At 40.6% G+C, this 18,263-nt stretch overlaps 1 protein-coding gene across 2 annotated transcripts in view; it reads right to left on the reverse strand.

Moving 5' to 3' along the window:
• The window catches only part of LOC110987135 (son of sevenless homolog 2-like), a 43,725-nt gene extending 26,501 nt beyond the window's left edge, over window positions 1-17,224 (reverse strand). For both annotated transcript variants that reach the window (XM_087135812.1, XM_087135810.1), the window contains exons 1-4: window positions 17,066-17,224; window positions 15,705-15,791; window positions 12,646-12,903; window positions 11,273-11,356 (exon numbers count right to left, since the gene is read on the reverse strand). In XM_087135812.1, the coding sequence (XP_086991938.1) occupies window positions 11,273-11,356; window positions 12,646-12,903; window positions 15,705-15,770 (408 nt within the window). In that variant the 5' untranslated portion in view covers window positions 15,771-15,791; window positions 17,066-17,224. The remainder of the gene's footprint in view (window positions 1-11,272; window positions 11,357-12,645; window positions 12,904-15,704; window positions 15,792-17,065) is intronic.
• Window positions 17,225-18,263: the final 1,039 nt, after the last annotated feature.

The following is an 18,263-nucleotide window of genomic DNA, read 5'->3' on the forward strand; positions in this document are numbered from 1 at the left end:
TGACTTGCACATACATTTACAATGTACATACAGTACGTGAGTACATTGGTTAACTAACGGGATCAAACAACTGGACTATTTTACAATCCGAACATTTTCCTCATTCCACTTTTTTTCCCCACTACAGTCTGTCCAAAGGGATATTCCCCATATTTCCCTATCCACGTAAGGTAACGGCAGCAAATGAACTTGTTCCAATGAAAGGATACACGATAAAAAGGACATAAAAATGAAAGTTTTTCCTGTGTTTCTGAAACCAAACAGCGCATCATGAATGAACGGAAAGTGATTCCTACGCCAAGAATAATGGACAGGGTATAAAATTAACCACACCTCATTTTTAGGTTCAATTTCAGGAAATCCACACCTAGGTCCCCGGTGGAAATTCATGAGGCTGTCCTGGATTTTCTTGAATCTCCAAGAGGAAACATTGAGCATTTCTTCACAGAGTCATTCTCATCTTGCTACCAGAACGTGTGAAATACCAGTAAATTACATGTCCTGATTCTGAATGAAACTTTAAAACAGACAAAATAAGCAAAATAAATCTCTTCACTGAGAAAACATCATCAAAAGGGCATGAGGGAATCTTGTGACACCGTACCCTACATGTAGAGTACCAAATGGACACTGTATTATGCATGCCAATGATGGCATGCACACTTGCACATTGTATACTTTTACCTACTGTATACACATGTACCTGTGTAGGTAACCGTACTACGTGTACATGTACAAGATTTACTTCCAACATTACCGTTTTCATCCATGCATATGTACGTCACTTTGAAACTTGATTTCAAAACTTAACGCAACACAAGCTCTAATAAAGAGGCTTGTTCCTGTTTCTTGAGCAAAAATATGTGCAAAATTTACGAAACCCTGATGCTCATCATGCCTCAGAGGCAGCTTTCATTAGCTTTGCATGGAGAAGTAGGAAGTACTGTTTATGTAACTCAGCTGAGCTACATGCAGGAGCCAAATTTACAACCACAGCCCTAGTCTGCAAAATGAATAAGGTACACATGTACTGTGCATTATACAAAAACATGTGACAAGTGAACAGCAGGTAGATGTATCATGTTGATGAATCAGTACTGATTTAATGCAAGGTGTCTGCAAGAATATGCACACAGTACCATGACTCAACCGCACTCGACCCACTTCCTAGCCTCTTCCCCCCAAAAGGGTGAATTTTCAGCCAAAGACGCTGCAGAAGATGAACCAAACAGCAATGGAGAATAAATGTACATGTAGATGCACAAGCCTTTGATCTTCATTTCCTGACGGTACCATTTTATACATGCATGGAGTGTACATGTACCACATGGAGTGAGTTTTTCTTAACTCAAGTCAAGGGTAACTGGTACCGGTACATCCTTTGGGTACAGATATACTTTTATGTATTCACATAAATGTACATTCCACACACGGACGGGGTTCATAGCAACACGTACATGTGCATTGGTACACATTCCGCAAGAGGGAATTTTGTTCACAGGATTTCTAACATGAGGCACATGGTACATGCTATAGGTTGTGAAAGCTTTGACACTGAACATGAATTGTATATGTACATCGTACCGATATCTTAATGTAGATTTGGCCAGCCTAAAGACACAAACGCCTGATTTATATACTTCATACCAATATCAATATTCAAGAGGATGACAAATTTTGGCCTCAGGAGTGTGTGTCCCTTATCATATTCTGGGCCTAAACAGGCAGGAAGTTAGTGGGTGTACCATGTGCTGGGAGCAAGAGCAGGTACAGTACATGTATGCACACAGCTACCGTACTTTGTGTGAATGTCGTTACCAAGCCATTTTTCCATAAGTCATAAGCAAATACATGTACCGGTAGGTCGGCAGTCATTTTTCTACCCGCACCTAGCATCATAATTGACACAGCACCTGTACAGAATTTCTTACACAGGGGTTTAGATAATTTTCTTCAAGCCATGATTACAATATCCACTTCCTTGCTTAGAGTTCCGTACTCTTTGCCTCAGTATTGTTTCGTATTGTACTCTTCTTCACGAGAGGGCGAGTACTGTACTCCCTATGAGGTGGAGGAATCGAGTACCCGTATTATGCGAGTTAGTCCTTTTGCCTTGGTAAATACAATAATACTTATTTTTCTTAACAAACACAGTAAAAAGCAGCACTTAGTGATAACCATGGACTCATGACGCTATAGACAAAATCACATTTAAGTCAGTATCTGCCCAGCTGACTGACCAGCAGACTTTTGATGAACCATATACAAAATCAGTTACAATAATGCACACAACTGTACATTATAAATACTGTAATAGCTTCTCACGTCTACGAGTACCTCCACTCACAATTTAGCAAGATTTTAGAGATGAATACTTTTTGCCCTGATAAAAATTTCTATTCCCTTTAAATTTTTTAATGAATAATTTACTTTTTGAATCGTTGTAAGAAATATTATTCTGTTGCTTTTCATTTGAAAGTGCTTTAAACAAACCTCCACAGTGCAATTTTTCTCATTTAAAACAAAACAAAATTCTCCCTTTTAATGGATTTTGCATTCAAACATTTAAATTCGGAAAATACCATTCAAATATGTGATAATCGATCGAATATTCAGATATTCGCCACAGCCCTAACTTCTAGCATGCTCCTCAGTGCACTCAAAGTAAATTACTGCACAAGACAAGTCTCTTCAGGTGTGCACTCTGGACACCCTGTAAGTCATGTGGACTGTGAATGGACCTTACACTTACCCGGTATGCAATGTACCGGTAAGAGGCATGGACTTCAGAAATGTGAATACCCAGTTTTTAGATCAAGACTAACACACAGTTCCCCCTAAATTTTAGTTCCAACCATAAACATTGCGTGTACATGTACTTCACTTTGTTGATTGTTGTTGTTGCCAACGCTCGAGTTTAAGTGGACATTTTCTGCTTCAAGCTCCCGGATCCATCGCTTACAATGAGTAACCACAAATATGACCCTGTCCTGACAGCAAGGGGCACATCTTGTTAGCTCAGTGCCATTAAGCTGATACTGCCCCACAATGTTCCTGTTTTTATGGTGACATTTGTTGTGTGTTAGGGGATCCATTTCATGCAGAGCGTGTCAAACAGTAAATACACGCCAACAAGATCCTTCATACTGAGAAATCTATTCAATACTGAGAAATTTATAATACATGTAGGGTAGAAAGACTAATTCCAGAAACCTACCAGTGCATGTATGTTAGGTGATTTTTCCTTGTTGGGAGGAGAGCAGATTTCAGTAATATTCCCAAAGACACTAAACAATTTTTTTCTGTGGATGATCTCCCACTTTTCCACAATGGCCATCAGCAAAGCTCACGTTTGTCCAAGAGTAAAATGACATCCAGGCTTGCACATGTTGGCACCAAGCCAAGCCTGCATCTAGGGCAGGCGCTATATTTACATACGAGGGTTGAAGGCGTACCCTGGTTACTGCCAGCAATGTGGGATTGTTTGGGTATATTAATTACTGATGCATGTGCACTCCTCACAGAGGGCATTCACAAAAGCTCTCACAGTAAGCTTGCTTTGTCTATCTCTTGGTGCACACGTGCATAATACACCTCACTAATAAAAATGTGGAAATACTTGCTAAAAGCACACATCAAGCTCATAAAAGACAAAAGACAAGTTGTGAAAAGATTTTCCTTAAGTCACTCCGCATGTTAGGCGTAAGCTCCATGTACATGTACTTTCTGTTGGCTTTACAAATACATACATGCAGCAGCACTCAGACCACCTGTGTTTAATTATCTTTAGGTTGTGCCTTTGTATCTTTAATCCAAACTCCTTTGAGCATTTTTTTAAACCTAGAACCTGTCTTGAAGTTGAATCCATCAAAAATTATGCTACAGTGTACACGTACACATGCAACCTTGTGACAACTGTGACATTCAAATTCTAACCCTGCAAACAGGATTAGGATGACTAAGCTTAAATACATGAACAATGCACTCAGAAAGTGTCAAGATCGTGTTATTGCATGCACATTATTTCTAGTCCCTATTGGTCACAGTATCTGCACATTTTAGGATGAAATCTGTGGAAATATCTGAAGTGAAAATAATCTCTCAAAGACATATCTGCATGTTTTACTTGACCGTTAATGCAATAATTGGCAAAATCTTATCCATGATTAAGCATAGCATGTCGATTCTGTAAATACACCACACAGGTGCACCTGAGTCTTCTGTTTATGACAGCTACGTGTACATGTAGATGTACCGTAGGTAAATAAAAGCAGCCGTGCACTTTGACTGTGATCCAATTGTCAACTGTATTCATGATGAAGGTACATGTAAAGACAGAATGTGATAAATGTGCACTACACAATCCTCCCTCCCCCCAAAAAAGGGAAAAAAGCATGAGGCAGGAATTCTGCAGAGGTACATGTACATGTAGCTCTTCATTTAGAATCAGGAGAGTGTGTGCAGAGCGCAATGACAATGATGACAATGCAACAGAAACTGCTCTCATGGAGACACCCAGGATTCTAGATACCCTGGATACAATTTGTCAAACCAGGAAGTCCAAAGTGGTGGTCCAGGATTGAAAATGATCCAACACGACACATGTACGTACATGTACTGTAGATTGGACATACAATGTACATGTATGCTACCTTTTTCCTTTTGTTTTACAGGAGTGGCTGTTCACTGAATTATAATCAATCGCATCAAACTTAAAGGATTAGGAATATGCTGTAATTTACGGTACATTTGTTGGTCAAAAACATGCTTAGATCAATTCTCAGTACATTCACAGTAAAAGCAGATAGTTTTGGGTGCATTAGGAAACCCGATGCCTATTTTGCCGTATTACGTTTACACATTCCATAATGTACACGTACCGGTACGTGTACACATGGGATGGAACAACCATGCCAACACTGCAAAGGTACCAAAATCATCTTATAACTGGACAAAATTTGCAATATAAATTCACACAGTAGTTCAACGACAGTGTGCTTTGCAATGATTTATGTTTGTAATGAAGAGCCATTCAGGAGGCATACATGTATGTAATAATGAGGTAACGGTGCCCTGTCAGGGCTCGCAGAATCGGTAGTCCGACGTCCCGGGACAACCAAATATTTTGTCGGGCAACCAAATGTTCCAGGCTGCCAGCCCGACGGGCAAGCACCTGTTTTCGGCAACACATTTTTCTACCCGGCGTTTTGGACATTTCTGCACCGTGCGCCAAATATGACCACAAAAAAAGATCGACATCCTAACCTTGATGTTGCACGACTGTACATATTCAGGTTGGTGCACCTTGGTACGTACGGTCGAATCGTTGGCATGAACAACGCAGCCGCATCTGTACTCAGTCGTTTTCCTTGTTCCGGATCGCTAAAACTATATTCAGTCATAGTACAGCTCAATTATCATCAACGTCCAATGAAATGGGGTCAGAGGTCTACCTTGTACACGTATATTTTCAAATTTTGAGTTTTTAATTTGTCTTTCAAGATCGACAGAAGTTCTGGATCAGTTTAGCCAGTTCTGGATTGCTTCAAAAATGTCTTTTCACATAAATAGTAGTCAAGCGTAAACCCATTTCTCTGCCAAAACCATTGTAACAAGCATATTTTCTAGTAAAGCAAGTCTTATTTTAAAGGGGATTGTTTTTATATTAGAATATCAGAGCATCAACATGGATAGCCTGCATAAATTTGGACTTGACTTTGCTGCTAAGCGAGCCGTCGACCACAAATCCCCCCACACCGCGAAGTTGACAAACCCATTACATCACGTACAAATCTGTTAAGCACATGTAGTTGAGTTTATGACGTTTGCACATGTACGTGTACTTGCGAATTGCATGCGCAATCTGAAACTAGGAAAAAAGTTAATGGAATCTTGCGTAGTGAGTGACCTACCGACCTGTAATTTCAACAAACGCCGAAGCGCGAATTGGAAATTTAACGAGAATTCCTTTTCTTGAAATTTTCTGGGAGTAAAATTTGTATTGCAAGACTTGTATTTTACCTTTCAAAAAAGAAGTCGTCTTAGCGTGTAATGCTGCAGAGCAATAGCAAAAAAGGTGGGTAGGCTTAGGCCTGTTCACTTCAAGCGATCGGAAACCAGGAAAATGACTGTAATTACTGAAAGCTTGGAGACCACGTGTGGCTAAAACCTCCTTGTCGGGCAACTGAAAATGAAGTTTGGGCAACCAGATTTTAGACTCCCCTGCTCGAGGGGCAACTACATTTTTAAAAATTTCGCAAGCCCGGCCTGTACTAAATGACAGCCTCAAACCATAGACTCTGAGGTGTATTGCCAAAGAATCACCTTTATTAGATGTAACAAATCAGTTAGTTTTTGCCCCATCCTCCTGTAAATGAACTAGAAATGAACATTTCCTTTTTAATCGTATATTATTTGTACGCACAGTCTTCAGTCAACAAGAAGTATGAGAAAACAATAGCTGAACCAACATAAATGTCCTTGAAAGCAATTTGGTTTGTCATATGATCAGAGGAAAATACTGTACATTCTGCCTTATCTATAAAGTTCCTGATAAAGCTCTGAAATAAGCCTTTTTCTACAGTGTGACAGACTCTGACATTTCACTATCCCCCAGCCTAACATAATGCACGGAAACGCAACTTAAATAGACTGACATTTGGCTATGTCCACACACTGCCTCCGAGCACAAAAAAGGCACAGAAACTCAGTTTCCCCATCAAGCCTAGGGGGCTGGCCGCATTGCATCTTCTGACCTTTTCTGGGCGTACTGGGCCGATCTAGTGACACCTGGGACAGTCTCAGCTGCCACACACCCCCCCTTCCATGAATGAAGCTCTAGGAGGAACAGAGGAGGTTGACATTTCAAGGTTTTTCTCTCGGGGTGACTGACGTTGTTACAGGCTAGGCACAATCAGGAGGCTTTAGCAGGGAAAGCTATCTGGCTAATTGCTTTAGAACAGCCAGGATTGCTGTGAATCAACTGAAAAGTGATACTGTCACACTGCCAGGCAAAATCAGGTGTTTGCGCACTTTTTCCTTTCTTGAAAAGTCACAAATCCATTAAATTTTTCCCTCCAACGACCAAGCACAAAATTTCACCTGACATTTTATTGGATCTACAGGTATTTCTCGCTCACCACTTCCATCTTGCAACATTTCCTGGAATTTACATGAATAAAATTCCAGATTTCCCAAGGGAGAAGATTATGTGCAGTGCATGTTCTTGGAAGTACCCGTAATTTACCTTTGTGTCTTTAGAGAGCAAGTGTAAAGCACCAAAGCGTGATGTCATTTGAACTACCAGTAGGAAATGTAGTGCAAACGAATGAAGTACACGCACATGTTGGTTCACACGCTGGTTTTCTCATTAACACCTGTCATACACATATGGTAAATGTGCATGTGACATATTCACTTTGGTACTTACAGTAGTTCCAATGAAAACACGGCCTATCAACTGTCTTTCACGACTGCCACGCTCAAGTACAAATACTAATACCCGTACTACAAAGATAAATGCAAAATCTTTAAGAACAGCTAAAGGCCAACACTGAATTTGGAACCAAGTCTCCATCAGTCTGGTACCGTTGCAAGCATGGAGAGCCACCATGTCCTGTACATGCAACTATAAAGCTAATCACTAGATCAACATGACAAACATGTGACCATTGGGTCAACATGACAAACTGATATCAATATTTCTGTTCCACGGGACACTTGGCCTGTACCTTAATGTTTTTTCCTTGAACAGAATCCGCTGCTGAAATCCAAAGCAAGCCTCACTTTACAGGACGGTACAATGTACATGTACGTTAGGCCTTTGCCACTAGTGCGACTCATTCACAACTTTGAATGCTTTGTGTGGAACCTCAAGTGCTCTGTTGTTGTACTCACTTAAGTTTCAGTACACTAGCAAATTGTTGCATCTCATTTCACATTAGCAATGTAACTTTCACACCGTTTTCAACAGTATGCATTCTTCTCTCAACTAAAGGCATACCGGTCTTGTGTTCAAACTGAAAAAAGCATCAGTCCACTGAAATCATTTGCATAACGCGAACTAACGAAAAGTATCTAATGAAATCGTTCATCACAAGTAACATTGGATATGAAAGATCGCCAGTGAGTGTCTCAAGGAATGCCTTGTAAAATGGAACAAGGACGACATGGCCAAGCTGGAGCTGCAGGAGTCCGAGGGAAAGGTCATCAACAAAGAGCTACTAGTAGAGGAAGACAACCGGCACCCACTTTGTCCAACGAGATATGAGCAACTCTCATTGATCACGATCATGGGCGAACACGGGGGAAGAACGAGTGGAACCCCATGTCCCTAGGTGTACTGCAGCATCAGTCATGTGGGTTATTTCAAAATGAGAGTCGGTAAGCAGGAGAGACATGCATAGTATTACTCTATACATATTATACGTACATGTATAACTTGCAATGTTGTGAAATTCATTCAAAATCTTGTTTGTAATCTGGTCTTGCAACTTCTGTGTTTCATTCATTTGTATATTTACAGATCCGAGAGATGACCACATTCTGGCGGCAGAAGATGCCTCTTCACCGAACAACAGGAGGAGGCAACGGTGAACATGATTCTGGAAAACAACATCATCCGTCTGAGAAAAATCCAGACAAGGGTAGTTGAGGACAATGACGTCTTTGCAAATACCCCAAGCAGTAGTTTGAGTATCATTTATTGAAACCTGAAAAGAAGACCAATTCAAATGAAACAAGTCACCAGAGTGTATTATGAGCAAAACAGCATCAGAGTGAAGCAGCAGAGTTACCAAAACGTGTATGTTCAAGTAAGTCAATTATCCAAACATAATGTAGATAAATGTATCCAACCTCAGCAATCTCATCCAAGCTGCTACATGTACATGCAATTTGGTGTTTGGTCTTTTTCTTTTTTTGAGAATAATGGATCTGGACACACGAGCAGAAAGAGTCAAATACATTTACGTGGATGAAGCTGGTTTCAGCCTAAAAAAGAGACGACAGCGAGGCCGAAATGTCATCGGACAGTGAGCCACCGTACACCTGGTCAGCATGGGGAATATCACCAAGTGTGCGGCAATTTCAAGAAATGGTGTCATCACTCACAGTGCTGAACTAAGTCCATGCAACTCAGAAAGACTGACTCCATTCTTGGAGAGCTTGCATGAAACACTTATACCATTAGAAGGGAGTGGTCTTGATGATCAAGGGCTGGCAACATTTCCATCATGTGGGACAGATTCAACCATGCGGCTCTTGTGCATGAATGGTTTGATGCTTATGCCAGATTTACCATGATCTTCCTGCCACCGTATTCTCACTTCCTAAACCCAATCGAGGAGTTTTACTCTGCTGGATGCTGGCGGGATCTATGATCATAATCCATATCAGAAAGTCACTCTTCTTCAAGCCATGGAAGAAGCATGCGAAGACATCGACGAAGAGGCATGTCTGTCCTAGATCCGCCATGCAAGACACTTCTTCCCCAGATGCCTAGCAAGAGAAGACATTTGCTGTGACGTCGATGAGCACATGTGGCCTGACGGTGACAGAAGTGATCGCCTGGGTCTTCTGTAAAGCATTATGCAAACTGCTTTTCCATTTTCGAATGCAAATGCCTCAAAGATGAACTCTTTGTTGGCAATGATTAACCAGTTTGTGGTTTTTATTGTTGGAATGACGCTGAATGCAGAAACTGAATTAAAGAGAGAGAGGTCATATAATTTGAAACTTACATGTTGTCATAATTTCTTCTGTTTCTCAGTGTTTGTCAGTGGACGTTAGCGATCTGTTGAAAGTCTGCTCAATTTGACTGTGGTGTGAGCTTTTGCAAAGTTTCTTCAATTTGAATATGACCTTTCATTCCGGTATGAATATTTGCAGGTTAGGTTAACATATGCAGTGCTACAGGAATCAGGTTATTTGTTTGATGAATAGGTATAAGGATACGGTAACTGTATTAAAGTGATTGATAAAAACTGTAATTGTCAATGACAAATGATTTCAAGGCCTTGCTTGAAAAGTTTAAGATACCGGTAATCGCTAAACCAGGTAGTGTAAATATTACATTCTGCTGCTTCACTGTTAATCAAGTACAGGATATGGTGTTACAGTTATGGTCTAGTGAAATCACATTTTTCTAATAATCAATACATGTACAATGTACATGTACAACCCCCAAACAAAATAAGCTCATATTTTAGCCACTAACCGATTCCTGTCTTGTTGCTTTTTCTCTTAAATGGTCTTGTGTATTCGAGCGAAAATAATTATTGTTTATTATTTTTTTGCAGTTATATTATTTATAATCTATTTGACATCAATTTTTATAGAGATTTCTTTGTTTTAAATTGTAATATTAGGATGATGTTTTATAGCACAGTGTATGTGGAAAGACAACTGTCACATTTTACCTTTGAATTGTGATGGAATAAACATGTTCAACATAATGTACAATGTACATGCATTGATTCCCATGTACAAGACAGCGGATGAAGACATAAACAGATTATCAACGAGGCAGCAGTGACCATGGGTAGTTGTGTCACAATGTGTCTGTTTGCAATGATGTATCACAACATGACACCCAAATTTATAAAAATCCTCATTCAAAACCAACTACAGTTACGAGCTACAAAAATGAAAATTATCTTTAGTAACTCCTTATACATGTACCTCCGTGAATCTTTTGCTGGTGATTGCATGAGATTGTGTAACATTCACAAGCACATGTAGGAATCCAGCATTAGAGCAGGGCGGGCACTCAAAATTAGATAATTTTCAGCCTTCAGGTACAGTGGAAGCAACAAACCCCTTGCAGTTGGTAATTGGGAAAAATAACTTTCCTTTCACATGGCAAAGCCCCATTGAAAACACATGAAGTGCAATCCTTCTACTGAAAAACTAAGGCCGTGTCCAAAACGGGCTTCCAGGGCTACGGCTACGGCTATTGTCTGCACGTCTCCGCATATTTCCAATGGAATGAAGACCTGTATAGACATGCAGATTAATTTTCCAAATCTTGACTTCCCCTTTTACACTGGCTCTTCCCTAGATCCAGATTCAAGTTTCAAATGTTTGGGATTAAACCACATGAAAAATACGCCAAGCTTTAGCCCAGACTTTACAACGCAATGTTCTATCAGAGTGAGCAGAAAGGTCTCAACACAAGGAGCAAACTTTGTGATATTAAAACTTCAAGCCAAAGCCAGGGGCAAAGATCAAAATTGGAAAAGCCCCCTCCCCTTTACCCCCTGACAAACCTTACCTTAAGAATGTCAGCTGCTATGTATTCCATGACAGCCACAAGATAGAGGGAGACCTGGGAATCCACCCGGTAACCAAGCCCCTCCTTGAAAGACAAATGTTCACAACAAATTGATGAAGACAGATAATGGTCATCTCAAGTTTCTGAGTGAGAGTTTCACAAAGTAATTATCACAGATGATAGAACTGGTTTGGTTATAAAATGTAAGAAAATCTGCATCTAAAGGAAGTTCATTAAAACTCTTTTAGCATCAAAGAGATGAAGTTTTTAAATATTCCCCTCTGTACCAATTTTAAACAGGACACAAGATTTTTCACTGAACAAGTTTTGTTTTCACTGAACAAGTACATTTTGTGAACATATGGTTGGCTACCAGGGCAAATCAAATTTAGTTGAACTCATTTAACCACTTCCTGCCGGGGATTCCGAATCCAGACATGTATGCTTTATACGCGTGGCCGGGGTCTCCGAACTCGGACAAAGGGAACAGGGCTTTGTAATAAAAGACCGTACTCGGAACAAAAGACCAGGCTGCTGGGCATTACCGACATTTTCACTCTCAAAAGTGGAGATAATCCAGCCTTGTTTTGAAACAGTATACCACGGTTTGGGGCACTTAGAGCAAGCGGATTACCACCAGGGACAAAAGCGCTCTACCATCACAGCGATGAGCCACACAGCACTGCTGCATGCTAATCTGGTCCCTATTGAAGAGGTCAGCATCGCACTGAGCCAGGTTCATGAACAAAAGAAAGTTATATAAAACTGCACAATCTGGGCTCTTTTTACAACGCTGCAGGCCTGGCTTACATATGCAGCAAGGTATGAGACGGAGAGAACCCCCCCTGCTTTGTGTTGGTCATTGTCTCGCAGGAATCTGGGGAATTCCTTTCAGACATCTTGGGGGGGATGTGTTAAGTAACACTAGTCTGGAATGTGTATAGGGATTGGACATACCCCTCGGTCTCATTTCTTGCTGGGTATACTGGCTAAAATACTCAGGCGTCAATAGATTTTGTCCATCAGGCTAGAGTGGACACCAGACAGTCCTTCACATGTTTGTATTGTCCAGAAAATGAAGATAGGAATTTTTACAGAATTTTGCAAACAGAAAAAAATGATAAATATCCCAGCCCAGCATCATAAACATTTACCTTTTTGTCATTCTTCCTCAACCTTAAAAAATCCTCCAAACCTCCCAAAGGACTTTGAGGATTGAGAAGGGTTAGGGTTCAGGAATGTTTTGGGGTCATGTGGTCGGGTATAATGACAGTGTCTGCACCATAATCAGTTTTTTCGATAAGGGCACCACACAATGTTAGTCCATATTATAATTAAGATTATTAGCCATCCCATCCCATCACCCTCCTTACCTTAAGTAGTGGATGAATCTTGTCGACAGGCAACACCAACGGAGCTTTCTTCTTACCCTTCTCAAGGGCACTGCGCGCATCGCTGATGGCCCACTGGTCAATGGGGTGTGGAAAGGCCCGCTGGACACGCTCCTCGACATCCTGGACAGTGTGGGGCTGACCAGCACACAGCATGCCCAGCAGCCGGACAATGAGAGGCTCTATGTACTCCAGAGCAGCCTCCTCTACGATCAGAGAAGGGTGCACCTCTCTCTGAACCTGTCAGATTCGGGGCATATCAAGAAGTGAGTGAAACATTCATCTTTGAAAGAGCACTCTGAAAAGCCCCGTACAAAGTGAGACAGCTACAGGTATTCTTGTCCCAAGTCCAAATGGAGGAATGGAAGAAAGTTAACCCTCTGGCTGTCAAACATTTTCCAAAAGGAAGGTTTGGTGCACTACAGCAAGACAGCTCTGGTCACAGTGAAATAACAACCTTTGAAAAGAGCCAACAATACCACATGTAGACTATAACAGAATACAACGCATGTGCATATAGTTCTCAATAACCTATCGAACATCAAGCATGTACCAGTGTTACTCAGCAGTTACTCTCCATGGACAATGATTTTAGTACTGATTACGGGGTGAATATTCATGCAACTTAAAGTCACTCAACACCTCAAGGCATTTTTGAAAATACAGTTGAACCCTGTTAAAAAGAACACTGTTAATACAAGATTCTGCTTATAACAATTGGGGTCCCAATCGTTTGTTTTTCATTGTTTTTATTCCTCATAATGCAAGGTTCCTGTTATAGCAAGGTAATTATCCAAATCCAAACAACCTCTTATTCATGAGGTTCGACTGTAGACCTTCCTGAAAGGGAACTTGGCACACCATCCAATGCTACATTTACATGTAGGCAACACTGTCAAGGTCCTTTCACTGCCATTCTTACTGCAGTAATTTTCTTTCCTAGTATCGGAAACCAATGTATTGGTACTTTGTGTGATATGTGCCTTCAACACCACAAAGCAGAACTTGCTCAGTTATCACACTGAAAAGCAAGATGTTGTGGCTCTTCTCTCATGAATTTATAATGAATTATGAATGTGCAAATATAGAAATACAGATAGTGGTAATTTTATGATTATTCATGACCCTGAAGGCTGTTCAGAGACATTTCAGGAAAGACAAAATTGACAATTTGAGCGTGTTTTTCACAGTTTTCAAAGCTTGCCCCCAAATTGGATTGCACCTAAAACTTACCATGAAGCACAGAACTAATTATAATTTTCTGGTAAATTTTGGGAATACCCTGTAAGAAGAATATTCAATTAACTTTATGTTCTAGCAGGTATGCCAAACAAACAACAGAACTAGTATCTTTCTATTTCTTCAAACTTCAAAGTGCAAGTGGGATTCATAGACATTTTCAAAACTCTCCCTAATATGGAAAGATGTCGTTTTGCAGATACACATGAAAAACAAATTAAAAAACAAAAACTGATGTCATGGAAGACAGCTCATCCAATTAGAATGAAGAGGGTTAAGTATTTTAGTAAAAACTCATCATTCTACATGTATATACAAATGTACATGTGTGCTACATGTACGCATGAACTGACCCAAAATCAGGGTACCATACATGTACCGTACATACACGCAGCCCCACAAGAGTTGCTGTGTTGCATCATTTTTTCTGTTGTAGATAGCATTGTTGCAGTCGAAACCATCACAAGACCACAGGGCTCAAATTTCAACTTTTTGGGGGCATTGCCATTTTGGCCCCAAGAAATGTGACATTTTAAGGGGCACCATGACCAATAACAGGGGCAACTAGGCCAGTAACAGGGGCAACAACGCAAAAATTTCTACAAAAGGAAAGACACACTGAGGCCAAGGTGTGAAATATTCTGCAAAACGCATTTAGAAACTGGAAAAACAAAAAAATGGTGTTTTATGTGCTTGAGCTATCATACTCGTATTTAAATGTTTTATAACCCAGTAATCACTCCCAAAATTTCTTATGACAAAACATCATATAACAGGATGGAACAGACACATTTTCTGACAAAGGATTTCTTAATTCAGAGAAAATTCGTACATTTACAAAAGAATTCCAGTGAATTAAACCATAAACAAAGCCACATGTTTTGTTTCAATTTTGATGCATCTTTTTTGACTGCAAAGCGCAATCTTACCAACCACATCCCCCCGCACTATAAAGTTGACCAACCCATTGCGTCATGTAAGAATAAGGTACGCATGTGTAGTTGAGTCTGCTGCATGTGTACAGACGCAATCCGAAACTGGATTGAGACAAAAAAGATCTAGCCATAGTAGTGGAGGCCTGTTTTGGGTATGGCTTAAGCCCATCTGTGCATGTGCCAGCTGGGTTGCTGCACATGACACATATGCTGAACTAGGCTGGCTAGCCCCACACATCCGCCGCACATGCCTGGAGCGAATAATTGTCCACAGAACGTTGGGCTACAGAACAAAATACACATGTATACATTTATGTAAATCGAAGCCAATCGCAGCGCAGGAAAAAATCACGTTGTACAAACTGTACGTACGACGCTGTGTCACAGCGCACTGGGTCTGCTAGCTCGCCTGGCCTGGCCGTGTACCCAGTGGTGTGAAGATGATCCTGTACTAGTAGACTGCAACACAAAATACATTGGTGTGAATGTGAAGTCGCAAACATAAGGAAATACATGTACATGTACAGGGTATTACAGGGTAGAATAGGGCACACAGCCAGCTTTGGCTGTGGACAAAGTGAAATTTTCAGGGCATCACAGCCAGCTGTAAGGGCACAGACCACCATGGTCACAGTGGCCATGGTGAAATTGGAGTGCTGAGACCAGTTACATAAGTGCTTTCCACTGGGAAGTTGATGGATCACATCCCACCTCACTGCCATAGTAAAGCACACAAGTAAACAAAGTCTGATGTCACTATGGCCCAATTTCACCCTGAACCAAACTGCACTTTCAAAATGACCGGTGGATACAAAAATGCATGTACATCTACTGCGCATACATACATTACACTCTCAAAGGTCTCACCTTTCGTAGGGCGGTCAGAAGCAGGCCTTTCCACCTGTCATCGTTTTCAAAATCATAACCTCCCATTGTTCCTTTGATCCTTGGCCGCTGCAAAGATGGAGAGGAATAGATAAATCATTTTATTTGTTATGAATTCTTTTGATTCAAGGGGATGTTGTCATTAGAATGAGTGATCCATACACGCAAAAGGGATTTCATAAAAGGCATTTTCTCCACTTTTAGGATTGACTGTTGTGGAGCCAAGGTCGGATACAGAGGAAGTCCAGTAGACTGGCTCCCCAGTCTGGGGCTATGCTGCATGCTGACCATGTAGCGCCATTAATGTGGCCTACGGTACACTGTGCTCCCCTACAGCCACATGCCCATATGCCAAATTTTTGTTGACTTTTTCAAGCACTTCGAAATGAAAGCATTTTCACGATTGGAGTTGCTCGATGTACACCATACCCTCTCCGCTTCTAAATCAATCCTTCACTACGTAATCTTACCTCCTACTTTTCGAGAAATTTGCAGCTATTTTTTGAACTTCATACGTTCGTGTACATTGACATTGACAGCTCGAATCATCATGGCGTCAAGTTTGTGACCCCTAAACCGTGACCTGATATTATGCAAATACAGGACCTGTAGTTCAGATGTGATGGCTAGTTCCTGTTTACCCACACATGGGCTGGCAGTCATGGCAGTGAGCAGTTTAGGCCTGGGTAAACAGGAACTAGCCGTCGCATCTGAACTCCAGGTGCTGTATTTGCATAATGTGAGGTCACAGTTTAGGGGTCACAAACTCGATGCCATGATTCTTCGAGCTATCAACGTCAATATGCACGAACGTATGAAGTTCAAAAAATGGCTGCAAATTTCTCGAAAAGTAGGCTTAGGAGGTAAGATTACGTAGTGAAGGATTGAAAAAGTAGAGGGGGTCTGGCGTGCATCGAGCACATCCAATCGTGAAAATGCTTTCATTTCGAATCCCTTGAAAAAAAACAACAAAAATTCGGTATGAGCATGTGGCTGAAGGGGAGTGCAGCGTACTCATTAATGGGGCTAGCTGACCATGATGACCTTTAAATTAAACAAAGGAGATCACCGATCTATTTGTCACAGGTACAGTAGGTTAGTATGTACTGAATATTGCAATCAGAGACTATTTATATTATACAACGCGAACTGACACTGTGACTCAACTGTCATGATTGTTACTCGTTCAGAACTTACGTTTTACGTGCAAATGAATTGCGACTTCGGTAATCAAAGCAGTCAACATACACCATACCTTGTACTTGTAGGCCTACGCTAATCGATATTGTAATTTGTACGATAAAATTTCATCATCTGGTGGAGCATGATAAGTACAAACTTACCTCAGATGTCTAAATCAAACACTCAACAGTGTCATCTCCAAAGATTTTGTTCCATTGTGAGTTGCATTTATGCACATTTTCCATCGAAATTCGGGGCATTCAGTGGGTCATCATGAAGTTTCACGGAAGGAAACGACTTCGTTGTATGTGAAGCCACAACGCATGCGCAGAATACGTGCTTATATTTTTCGCAGGCACGAGATTGAGAGAGTTTTCCAAATATCGGCTTCGTTCCGTTTGGATTCCGTCTCTGATATTAAATCCGTTTGTAGGCCTAAAGTGGTCAAACTAAAACAATGTCTGGGTTTTTTTTCATTTATGGAGTAAATTCATATTCTCTCAAGACAAACTTATTTTCAATTTAGCTATGAAGCTGTAAAGTGGAAGAAATTCAGACAAAACTACATTAGAAGAATCCGTAATTTGTGAAAAGCTACGGCTTCACGGAACTGGTATCCGTCCTTTAAAAGCTAACCCGAAAACGAAGGGACCACGTTTACTACAGTGCTTAACTGGCAAGTGGGGGCGCTACAGCAAAGTTGAATTTTCCAGTTTATTGACTGTCTTATAATTCAGTTTGGAGGCCAATGACTGTATCAATTATGGCGGCAAAGCTTACATTTATACAAAATTAACAGAGATGGCCATTTGATGTTTTCTGCCATGCACCTGTTAATTTTTCCTCGGTAAAGGTGAACAAGTCTCGCCGTCCTCTGATTTTCACTATTTCAGCTAATACCGTTCGTATAACGTTTCTTCGTGGTGTAGTTTCTTTTAAGCGTCACTATTAGTACAGCCATGGAGGTACAGCATATGAATCCAGGAATTTTTCCTTTTATGGTAAAACTGTGACATTGGGTCCACAGCTACAACATTCCATGAGAACATTCCATTCCATGGTAACAACACTGAATCAATACTGATTTTCATGACGACCCTATAAAATAAATTTTAGTTTACGTGAAAATAGCAAACACGTCTGAACGCCTAGAAAATGCCTTGATAAAAATATTTTTGCGATATTTCTCCCAAGCATGTAGTAGAGACATGGTCTCGCTAACAGTTTTTATGGCATCTTAACGACAAAAAAAGTACGCTAACTGTTTTGTTTTGTCTTGACAAAAATGGTTGAAACCACGAAATGAGGTACTTTTTAATACCCATTTTTGCAGTCTGAAGTGTTTATGCGTTGTTTTCC

The sequence above is a fragment of the Acanthaster planci genome, linkage group LG01 (genome assembly GCF_054643075.1).
Source record: "Acanthaster planci isolate LZ-2023a linkage group LG01, COTS_SCS, whole genome shotgun sequence".
In the NCBI taxonomy this organism is placed as follows: domain Eukaryota; kingdom Metazoa; phylum Echinodermata; class Asteroidea; order Valvatida; family Acanthasteridae; genus Acanthaster; species Acanthaster planci.